This window comes from Stomoxys calcitrans, chromosome 1 (genome assembly GCF_963082655.1).
Source record: "Stomoxys calcitrans chromosome 1, idStoCalc2.1, whole genome shotgun sequence".
Lineage (NCBI taxonomy): Eukaryota > Metazoa > Arthropoda > Insecta > Diptera > Muscidae > Stomoxys > Stomoxys calcitrans.
Genome location: NC_081552.1, coordinates 143,562,228 through 143,573,787, shown reverse-complemented (window position 1 = coordinate 143,573,787; position 11,560 = coordinate 143,562,228). Strand labels below are relative to the sequence as shown.

The 11,560-nt window shown below is 42.4% G+C and overlaps 2 protein-coding genes across 4 annotated transcripts in view; both read left to right on the top strand.

The window, feature by feature from the left end:
* Positions 1-11,560, top strand: part of LOC106087781 (uncharacterized) — a 79,180-nt gene that overhangs the window by 64,962 nt on the left and 2,658 nt on the right. The gene's annotated exons all lie outside the window — the stretch shown is intronic.
* LOC106087778 (titin) overlaps positions 25-11,560 on the top strand; it is a 64,579-nt gene continuing 53,043 nt past the window's right edge. For all 3 annotated transcript variants that reach the window (XM_059364654.1, XM_059364615.1, XM_059364595.1), the window contains exon 1: positions 25-11,555. In XM_059364654.1, the coding sequence (XP_059220637.1) occupies positions 26-11,555 (11,530 nt within the window). In that variant the 5' untranslated portion in view covers position 25. The remainder of the gene's footprint in view (positions 11,556-11,560) is intronic.

Here is an 11,560-nt window from a genome sequence, read left to right as displayed (position 1 = left end):
ATCAGATGATGAGATTAGCAAGGAAATGCCCGATCCAAGAAGAAAACTGTCCTTCCCCGACCCTCCTTCCCATAAATTGCCTGAAGTTTCTGATAGGAAAATTACTGGCAAACCGAAAACACATGTTAAAAATATTACTGGACTATCTCCTCAAAAGACACTTGATTCTGAAGAGACCAAGCCTTTTGATGAAGTGAAGCCTACCCAAGATTCACCCAAATACGGTGAACCAGGAGAAGTGATCACAGTTTCTGACAAACCAAACTCTCCGGCTAGTGTTAACCCTACGCAACAGCCAAGTTCACTCACTATTTCTCCCAGACCTGAACAATTAGATTTCTCTGAAAGCGAATCAGATGATAATAGTAGTAAGGAACTGCTCGATCCAAGAAGAAAACTGTCCTTCCCCGACCCTTCTCCTCATAAATTACCTGAAGTTTCTGACAAACCAAAAACCACTGTTGAGAATATTACTGGACTATCGCCTCAAAAGACACTTGATTATGAAGACACCAAGCCTTTTGATGTAGTGAAGCCTACTCAAGATTCACCCAAAGATGGTGAACCAGGAGAAGTGATCACAGTTTCTGACAAACCAAAATCCCCTGCTAGTGTTAAACCTACGGAACAGCCAAAGTCTCTCACTATTTGTCCCAAACCTGAACAACTAGAAATCTCCGATAGCGAATCAGATGATGATAGTAGTAACGACATGCACGATCCAAAAAGAAAACTGTCCTTGCCCGACCCTTCTTCCCATAAATTGCCTGAAGTTTCTGATAGGAAACTTTCTGACAAACAAAAAACCCCTGTTGAGAATATTACTGGACTATCTCCTCAAATGACACTTGATACTGAAGAGACCAAGCCTTTTGATGCAGTGAAGCCTATTAAAGATTCACCCAAAGATGGTGAACCAAGAGGAGTGCTCAAATTTACTAACGAACTGAAATCTCCGGCTAGTCTTAAACCTACGAAACAGCCAAGTTCTCTCACTATTTCTACCAAACCTGGACAATCAGAAATCTCTGAAGGCGAATCAGATGATGATAGTAGTAAGGAAATGCCCGATCGAAGAAGAAAACTGTCCTACCCCGACCCTTCTTCCTATCAATTGCCTGAAGTTTCTGATAGGAAAATTTCCGACAAACCAAAAACCCCTGTTGAGTATAGTACTGGACTATCTCCTCAGGAGACACTTGATTCTGAAGAGACCAAGCCTTTTGATGAAGTGAAGACTACTGATGCATCACTCAAAGACGGTGAATCTGTAGGAGGGCTCAAAATTACTGACAAACCAAAATCTCCGACTGGTGTTAAACCTACGGAACAGCCAAGTTCTCTCACTATTTCTCCCAAACCTGAACAATCAGAAATCTATGAAAGCGAATCAGATGATGATGGTAGTAAGAAACTGCCCGATCCAAGAAGAAAACTGTCCTACCCCGACCCTTCTTCCCATAAATTGCGTGAAGTTTGTGATAGGAAAATTTCTGACAAAACAAAAACCCCTGTTGAGCATAGTACTGGACTATCTCCTCAAAAAACACTTGATTCTGAAAAGACCAAGCCCATTGATGAAGGAAATCCTACTCAAGGGTCAACCAAAGTCGGTGAATCTGTAGAAATGCTCCAAACTACTGACAAACCAAAATCTCCTGCTAGTGTTAAACCTACGGAACAGCCAAGTTCTTTTACTATTCATCCCAAACCTGAACAATCAGAAATCGCCGAAAGCGAATCAGATGATGATAGTAGTATGGAAATGCCCGATCCAAGAAGAAAACTGTCCTTCCCCGACCCTTCTTCCTATCAATTGCCTGAAGTTTCTGATAGGAAAATTTCTGACAAACCAAAAACCCCTATTGAGTTTAGTACTGGACTATCTCCTCAGGAGACACTTGATTCTGAAGAGACCAAGCCTTTTGATGAAGTGGAGCCTACTCATGGATCACCCAAAGACGGTGACTCTGTAGGAGGGCTCAAAACTACTGACAAACCAAAATCTCCGACTGGTGTTAAACCTACGGAACAGCCAAGTTCTCTCACTATTTCTCCCAAACCTGAACAATCAGAAAACTCTGAAAGCAAATCAGATGATGATGGTAGTAAGAAACTGCCCGATCCACGAAGAAAACTGTCCTTCCCCGACCCTTCTTCCTATCAATTGCCTGAAGTTTCTGATAGGAAACTTTCTGACAAACCAAAAACCCCTGTTGAGTATATGACTGGATTATCTCCGCAAAATACACTTTGTTCTGAAGAGACCAAGCCTTTTGATTCAGTGAAACCTACTCAAGATTCACCCAAAGACGGTGAACCAAGAAGAGTGCTCAAAACTACTGACAAACCAAAATCTCCGGCTGGTGTTAAACCTACGGAACAGTTAAGTTCTTTCACTATCTCTCCCAAACCTGAACAATCAGAAATCTCTGAAAGCGAATCAGATTATGATAGTAGTAACGAAATGCTCGATCAAAAAAGAAAACCTACGGAACAGTCAAGTTCTTTCACTATCTCTCCCAAACCTGAACAATCAGAAATCACTGGGAGCGAATCAGATGATGATAGTAGTAATGAAATGCTCGATCAAAAAAGAAAACTGTCCTTGCCCGACAATTCTTCCCATAAATTGCCTGAAGTTTCTGATAAGAAAATTTCTGACAAACCAAAAACGGCTGTTGAGTATGGTACTGGACTATCTCCTCATGAGACACTTGATTCTGAAGAGACCAAGCCTTTTGATGAAGTGGAGCCTACTGATGGATCACCCAAAGACGGTGACTCTGTAGGAGGGCTCAAAATTACTGACAAACCAAAATCTCCGATTGGTGTTAAACCTACGGAACAGTTAAGTTCTTTCACTATCGCTCCCAAACCTGAACAATCAGAAATCTCTGAGAGAGAATCAGATGATGATGGTAGTAAGAAACTGCCCGATCCAAGAAGAAAACTGTCCTTCCCCGACCCTTCTTCCCATAAATTGCCTGAAGTCTCTGATAGGAAACTTTCTGACAAACCGAAAACCCCTATTGAGGATACTACTGGAATGTCTTCTCTAAAGACCCTTGATTTTGATGCGACCAAGCCTCTTGATGAAGTGAAGCCTACTTATGGATCACCCAGAGACGGTGTGTCTGTGGAAGGGATCAAAACTACTGACAAACCAAAATCTCCGGCTAGTGTTAAACCTACGGAACAGCCAAAGTCTCTCACTATTTCTCCCAAGCCTGAACAACTAGAAATCTCTGATAGCGAATCAGATGATGATAGTAGAAAAGAAATGCCCGATCCACGAAGAAAACTGTCCTTCCCCGACCCTTCTTTCCATAAATTGCCTGAAGTTTCTGATAGGAAACTTACGGAGAAACTAAAAACCCCTGTTGAGAACATAACCGGATTATCTCCTCAAAAGACACTTGATTCTGAAGAGACCAAGCCCATTGATGAAGTGAAGCCTAGTAAAGATTCACCCAAAGTTGGTGAACCTGGAGAAGTGCTCGAAACCACTCACAAACCAAAATCTCCGGCTGGTGTTAAACCTACGGAACAGTTAAGTTCTTTCACTATCGCTCCCAAACCTGAAAAATCAGAAATCTCAGAAGGCGAATCAGATACTGATAGTAGTAACGACATGCTCGATTCAAAAAGAAAACTGTCCCTGCCCGACCCTTCCTCCCATAAATTGCCTGAAGTTTCTGATAGGAAACTTACTGACAAACAAAAAACCCCTGTTGAGAATATTACTGGACTATCTCCTCAAACGACACTTGATTCTGAAGAGACCAAGCCTTTTGATGCAGTGAAGCCTATTAAAGATTCACCCAAAGTTGGTGAACCTGGAGAAGTGTTCCAAACCACTGACAAACCAAAATCTCCGGCAGGTGTTAAACCTACGGAACAGTTAAGTTCTTTCACTATCGCTCCCAAACCTGAACAATCAGAAATCTCTGAAGGCGAATCAGATGATGATAGTAGTAAGGAAATGACCGATCCTAGAAGCAAACTGTCCTTCCCCGACCCTTCCTCCCATAAATTGCCTGAAGTCTCTGATAGGAAACTTTCTGACAAACAAAAAACCCCTGTTGAGAACATTACTGGACTATCTCCTCAAACGACACTTGATTCTGAAGAGACCAAGCCTTTTGATGAAGTGAAGCCTACTAAAGATTCACCCAAAGTTGGTGAACCTGGAGAAGTGCTCCAAAGCACTGACAAACCAAAATCTCCTGCTAGTGTTAAACCTACGGAACAGCCAAAGTCTCTCACTATTTGTCCCAAACCTGAACAACTAGAAATCTCTGATAGCGAATCAGATGATGATAGTAGAAAGGAAATGCCCGATCCAAAAAGAAAACTGTCCTTCCCCGAACCTTCTTTCCATAAATTGCCTGAAGTTTGTGATAGGAAACTTACTGAAACCCCTGTTGAGAATATAACCGGATTATCTCCTCAAAAGACACTTGATTCAGAAGAGACCAAGCCCTTTGATGAAGTAAGGCTTATTCAAAAGTCACCCAAAGACGGTGAACCTGGAGAAATGCTCCAAACTACTGAAAAACCAAAATCTCCGGGTAGTGTTAAACCTACGGAACAGCCAGGTTCTCTCACTATTGCTCCCAAACCTACACAATCAGAAATCTCTGAAAGCAAATCAGTTGATGATAGTTGTAAGGAAATGCCCGATCCAAAAAGAAAACTGTCCTTCCCCGACCCATCCTCCCATAAACTGCCTGAAGTTTCTGATGGGAAATTTTCTGACAAACCAAAAACCCCTATTGAAAATGTTACTGGGATATCTCCTCTTAAGACACTCGATTCTGAAGAGACCAAGCCTTGTGATGCAGGGAAGCCCACTCAAGGATCACTTAAAGATGGTGAACCAAGAGTAGCGCTCAAAACTACTGACAAATCAATACCTCCGGCTAGTGTTAAACCTACGAAACAGTTAAGTTCTCTCGCTATTTCTCCTAAATCGGAACAATCAGAAATCTCTGAAAGCAAACCAGACGATGATAGTAGTAAGGAAATGCCCGATCCACGAAGAAAACTGTCCTTCCTCGACCCTTCTTCCCAACAATTGCCTGAAGTTTCTGATAGGAATATTTCTGACAAACCAAAAACCCCTGTTGAGTATAGTACTGGACTATCTCCTAAAAAGACACTTGATTCTGAAGAGACCAATCCCTTTGAGGAAGTGAAGCCTACTCAAGATTCACACAAAATCGGTGAACCTGGAGAAGTGCTCCAAACTACTGACAAACTACAATCTCCGGCTAGTGTTAATCCTACGGAACAGCCAAGTTCTCTCCTCATTTCTCCCAATATTGAACATTCAGAAATCTCTGAAAGCGAATCAGATGATGATATTATTAAGGATATGCCCGATCCGAAAAGAAAACTGCCCTTACGCGTCTCTTCTTCCCATAAATTGCCTGAAGTTTCTGATAGGAAAATTTCTGACAAACCAAAAACCCCTGTTGAGTATATTACTGGACTATCTCCTCTTAAGACACTCGATTCTGAAGAGACCAAGCCTTGTGATGCAGTGAAGCCCACTCAAGAATCACCTAAAGACGGTGAACCAAGAGAAGTGCTCAAATCTACTGACAAACCAAAATCTCCGGCTAGTTTGAAACCTACGGAACAGCCAAGTTCTCTCACTATCGCTCCCAAACCTGAACAATCAGAAATCTCAGAAGGCGAATCAGATACTGATAGTAGCAAGAAAATGCCCGATCCAAGAAGAAAACTGTCCTTCCCCGACCCTTCTGCCCATAAATTGCTTGCAATTTCTGATAGAAAACTTTCTGACAATCCAAAAACCCCTGTTAAGAATATTGCTGAACTATCTCCTCAAAAGACACTTGATTCTGAAGAGACCAAGCCCTTTGAGGAAGTGAAGCCTACTCAAGATTCACCCAAAGTTGGTGAACCTGGAGAAGTGCTCCAAACTACTGACAAATTAAAATATCCGGCTAGTGTTAAACCTACGGAACAGCCAAGTTCTCTCACTATTGTTCCCGAACCTGAACAATCAGATATCTCTGAAAGCAAATCAGATGATGATAGTAGAAAGGAATTGGCCGATCCAAGAAGAAAAGTGTTCTTCCCCGACCCATTTTCGCGTAAATTGCCTGAAGTTTTTGATGGGAAACTTTCTGACAAACCAAAATCCCCTGTTGGGTATAGCACTGGAATATCTCCTCAAAAGACACTCGATTCTGAAGAGACCAAGCCTTGTGATGCAGTGAAGCCCACTCAAGAATCACCTAAAGACGGTGAACCAAGAGAAGTGCTCAAATCTACTGACAAACAAATACCTCCGCCTAGTGTTAAATCTACGGAACAGCCAAGTTCTTTCAATATTTCTCCTAAACCTGAACAATCAGAAATCTCTGAAAGTGAATCAGATGATGATGGTAGTATGCAAATATCCGATTCAGGAAGCAAACTCTTCTTCCCCGACCCCTCTTCAAGTAAATTGCCCGAAGTTTCTGATAGGAAACTTACTGACAAGCCAAAAACTCCTGTTGAGAATATTGCTGAACTATCTCCACAAAAGACACTAGATTCTGAAGAGACCAAGACTTTTGATGAAGTGAAGCCTACTCAAGATTCACCCAAAGTCTGTGAACCTGGAGAAGCGCTCAAAACTACTGAAAAACCAAAATCTCCGGTTAGTGTTAAACCTTCGGAACAGACAAGTTCTTTCTCTATTTCTCTCACACCTGAACAATCAGAAATCTCTGACGGCGAATCTGATGATGATAGTAGTAAGGAAATGGGCGATTCAAGAAGAAAACTGTCCTTCCCCGACCCATCTTTCCGTAAATTACTTGAAGTTTCTGATAGGAAACTTTCTGACAAACCAGAAACCCCTGTTCAGAAGACACTAGATTCTAAAGAGACCAAGCCTTTTGATGAAGTGAGGCATACCGATGGATCACTCGAAGACTGTGAGTCTGTAAAAGGACTCAAAACTACTGACAAATCAAAATCTCTGGCTAGTGTTAAACCAACAGAACAGCCAAGTTCTCTGTCTATTCCTCCCAAACCTGAACAATCAGAAATCTCTGAAGGCGAATCAGATGATGACAGTAGTAAGGAAATGCCCGATCCAAAAATAGAACTGTCCTTCCCCGACCCATCTTCGCGTAAATTGCTTGAAGTTTCCGATGGGAAACATTCTGACAAACCAAACACCCCTTTTGAAAATATTACTGGAATATTCCCTCTTAAGACACTCGATTCTGAAGAGATCAAGCCTTGTGATGCAGTTAAACCCACTCAAGAATCACCCAAAGTTGGTGAACCTGGAGAAGTGCTCCAAACCACTGACAAACCAATACCTCCGGCTAGTGTTAAAGTTACGGAACAGCCAAGTTCTCTCGCTATTTTTCCTAAATCTGAACCATCAGAAATCTCTGAAAGCAAATTAGACGATTATAGTAGTAAGGAAATGCCCGATTTAAGAAGAAAACTGTCCTTCCCCGACCCTTCTTCCCATAAATTGCCTGCAAATTCTGATAGAAATCTTTCTGACAATCCAAAAACCCTTGTTGAGAATATTACTGAACTATCTCCTCAAACGACACTTGATTCTGAAGAGACCAATCCCTTTGAGGAAGTGAAACCTACTCAAGATTCACCCAAAGTCGGTGAACCTGGAGAAGTGCTCAAAACTACTGACAAACCAAAATCTCCGGCTAGTGTTAAAAATACGGAACAGCCAAGTTCTCTCACTATTGCTCCCAAACCTGAACAATCAGAAATCTCAGAAGGCGAATCAGATGATGATAGTAGTAAGGAAATGCCCGATCCAAGAAGAAAACTGTCCTTCCCCGACCCATCTTCGCGTAAATTGCCTGAAGTTTGTGATGGGAAACTTTCTGGCAAACCAAAAACCCCTGTTGAGAATATTACTGGAATATCTCCTCTTAAGACACTCGATTCTATAGATATCAAGCCTTGTGATGCAGTGAAGCCCACTCAAGAATCACCCAAAGACGGTGAACCAAGAGAAGTGCTCAAAACTACTGATAAACCAATACCTCCGGCTAGTGTTAAACCTATGGAACAGACAAGTTCTCTCGCTATTTCTCCTAAACCTGAACAATCAGAAATCTCTGAAAGCGAATCAGATGATGATGGTAGTATGGAAATATCCGATTCAGGAAGCAAACTGTGCTTCCCCGACCCCTCTTCAAGTAAATTGCCCGAAGTTTCTGATAGGAAACTTACTGACAAGCCAAAAACTCCTGTTGAGAATATTGCTGAACTATCTCCTCAGAAGACACTATATTCTGAAGAGACCAAGCCTTTTGATGAAGTGAAGCATACCGATGGATCACCCGAAGACTGTGAATCTGTAAAAGGACTCAAAACTACTGACAAAACAAAATCTTTGGCTAGTGTTAAACCAACGGAACAGCCAAGTTCTCTGTCTATTCCTCCCAAACCTGAACAATCAGAAATCTCTGAAAGCGAATCAGATGATGACAGTAGTAAGGAAATGCCCGATCCAAAAAGAGAACTGTCCTTCCCCGACCCATCTTCGCGTAAATTGCCTGAAGTTTCCGATGGGAAACTTTCTGACAAACCAAGCACCCCTTTTGAAAATATTACTGGAATATCTCCTCTTAAGACACTCGATTCTGAAGAGACCAAGCCTTTTGATGAAGTGAAGACTACTGATGCATCACTCAGAGACTGTGAGTCTGTAGAAATGCTCAAAACTACTGACAAACCAATACCTCCGGCTAGTGTTAAACCTACGGAACAGCCAAGTTCTCTCACAATTTCTCCCAAACCTGAACAATCAGAAGTTTTTGAGCGTGAGTCTGTTGATGATGGTTGTATGGAAATGCCCAATCCAAGAAGCACAATGTCCCTCCGCGACCCTTTTTCCCATAAATTGCCTGAAGTTTCTGAAAGGAAACTTTCTGACAAACCGAAAATCCCTGTTGAGAATATTATTGGACTATCTCTGCAAAAGACACTTGATTCTGAAGAGACCAAGCCTACTCATGGTTCACCCAAAGACGGTGAACCAGGAGATGTGCTCCAAACTACTGACAAACCAAAATCTCCGACTAGTGTTAAACTCAGGGAAGAGCCAAGTTCTCTCACTATTTCTCCCAGGCCTGAAGAATCGAAGTTTTGTGAAAGTGAATCACCTTTCTCTAAACCATCTTCCGTTAAATCGGCGGAAGTTGCTGACATGAAGCATACTAAAAAACCAGATTCTTATATCGAGATGAAAGCTGAATTATCTGCTCAAATGCCAATTGAACCGAAAAATAGACATGAAAAACCAACCGCTGATTTAAAATCTAAGCCTTTTTCTCTTGAGCAGACTCATGCTCTTGATTTTAAACAACCAGACAAATCGACTACCACAGATCGCGGTGGAGATTCTCGTGGTGTTGCTTATTTTGTTAACTTTACGGAAAATGACACTTTAAAATCACAGCGACAAAGCAAGGTAAGTTTAAGCTCCAGGATGACTAAAAAAACAACTGCTTTGGATAGGGAGACTAGCAACACTCATTCAGTTAGGAACTCTAGTTTAAATAGATCTAAAGTAAGCACCAACAAGGCTGCTGGTAGCGAAAAACCAAAAGATAAACGACCCTCAAAGACTCCTGTAAAAGACAAATTAAATCAGGACATGAAAACCAAGACTGGTAGGGGAACCAAAAGCTCAACCACTCAAGAACGGGTTATTACAGATACGACAAGGATTTCGGCCTTAAATAATCAAATACGTTTGGAAAGAACATTGAGTCCATTGCCTAAGCAGACCTTTTCTGAGTCCATTGATTCCAATAGTCGTAGCGCTACTCCTAGGTCTCGCATCAGAACAGATATTACACGAGTTCCCCAAAACCAAACCTTACGATCCTTCAGTCCACCACCAAATCATGCAAAGACTAATTACTCCTCCATAACAAGCGTGTATGCGTACAACAGGAGAACACAGACCTCGTCAACGCGCATTAAAAAGACAACTGAGAACATTATTAGTTCCAGAAGTTCCACTCCCAATGACGACTCCCAGCGAAGGCGATTAAGAACGCCGGTCCAATCCTCGGCAATGCATCACTACATGCAACCCACTATTGCCCACAGCAGACGATATGAAAGTTTAAATCGCGCCGAAAGCAACATTAGCTTGGATGACAAGTCCTCAACTAGGTCACCAAGTGCGACTCACTCCTCAAGAGTCACTTCACATATCAAAACACGATCGGAAAGACTTTACTATCAATCGAGTAGACACAGCTCCAGCAAAGAATCCGTCCAAAGTAGCATTTCAAAGACCAGGGAGGAAAAGAGTGCTCCCGAGAAAAAACGGCTTGCGATCACATCTAAGCAGAAGGTCACTATGAAAAATTCGAAAGGCACCGATAAGCTGAAGCACGAGACCAAATCTACTAAAGCCTTCTCTCCCTCCGTCATATATTCAAAAGATGCGTCTCAGAACACAGTAAGTTTGGAAAGAAAATCCTTATTCTCGAAGCAGAAGTCCAAGAGTATACCAGATAGTAATCGTCTAAAGGAAATCGAAAGTTCAACTCCTCGAAAAATGGCTAAAAGCGCAGCGTCCAAGGTTCCAGTCCGGCTTTCAACTCAAAAAAGCTCCCTTGCAGATGACAATAAAAAGAAAAAAACTGTGACTCGCCCTGAACAACGCCAAACACCTGGCTTAAAGCCGAAAGGCGGCGGCGCCGAACACACGGAAAAAGCAAGTGGTGCAGTCGATGTAAAAGTGCAGAAAAAGATTAAAAATACAGTTAACCAAGCAAGCACAACAAAATCGACGTTTAATGCCAGCTTTTCGAGGTCGATTCAAGTGCGGAAAACAGCCGCAACTGTAACCGCTACAACAAGAAGAGATACTCAGTCTGCAAACAAGTCGGAGAAGGATCTTCTCAATATTAGACTAACGGAAAAGAAGTCCACTGTCCATGCAGCCACGACAAAAGTTTCCACCGTCAGGCTGCACCGGGAACCAATTGCAACGACTTTGGTGAGCACTGTCATCGTAAACGACGACAACGATTCCGAGAGCAATGCCCGTTCGATGCGATCAAACGAGAGCACCAAAAGTTCAAGCTCCTCCGCAGGAAGCCGCAAAGTTTTAACCAGCGAAGTGTTTACTAAAACTTGCGGGCCCGACAAACCATTTGAAGTAATTTACCGCCAGCCCGATGTAGATTATATGAGTATAATGCGTCCCCAATCTGTAGAGCAACGTTGCGTTTACGAGCACGATGTTAGCTTCATAGATACCACCGATTCAAGTTTGTCCGATTCCGTGGCTTTGCCGATATTTACCTCGGACCAAGACCGACTGTGTATGGCTAGTCCGGGCTCACCCAAACCAACGAGAAGTCCATTTGCCCTGATTGAGGAGACGTTGCGGAAACAACAAGCTGGAGGTTTCGCATTAGACCCCACTCTACAAAGGCAATTCGAAGCGGTTGACATGTTGACGTCAGCTTCAGGAAGTCCTCTGCCCACTACTGCAGATGAGCCAACGAAAAAAGGTAAA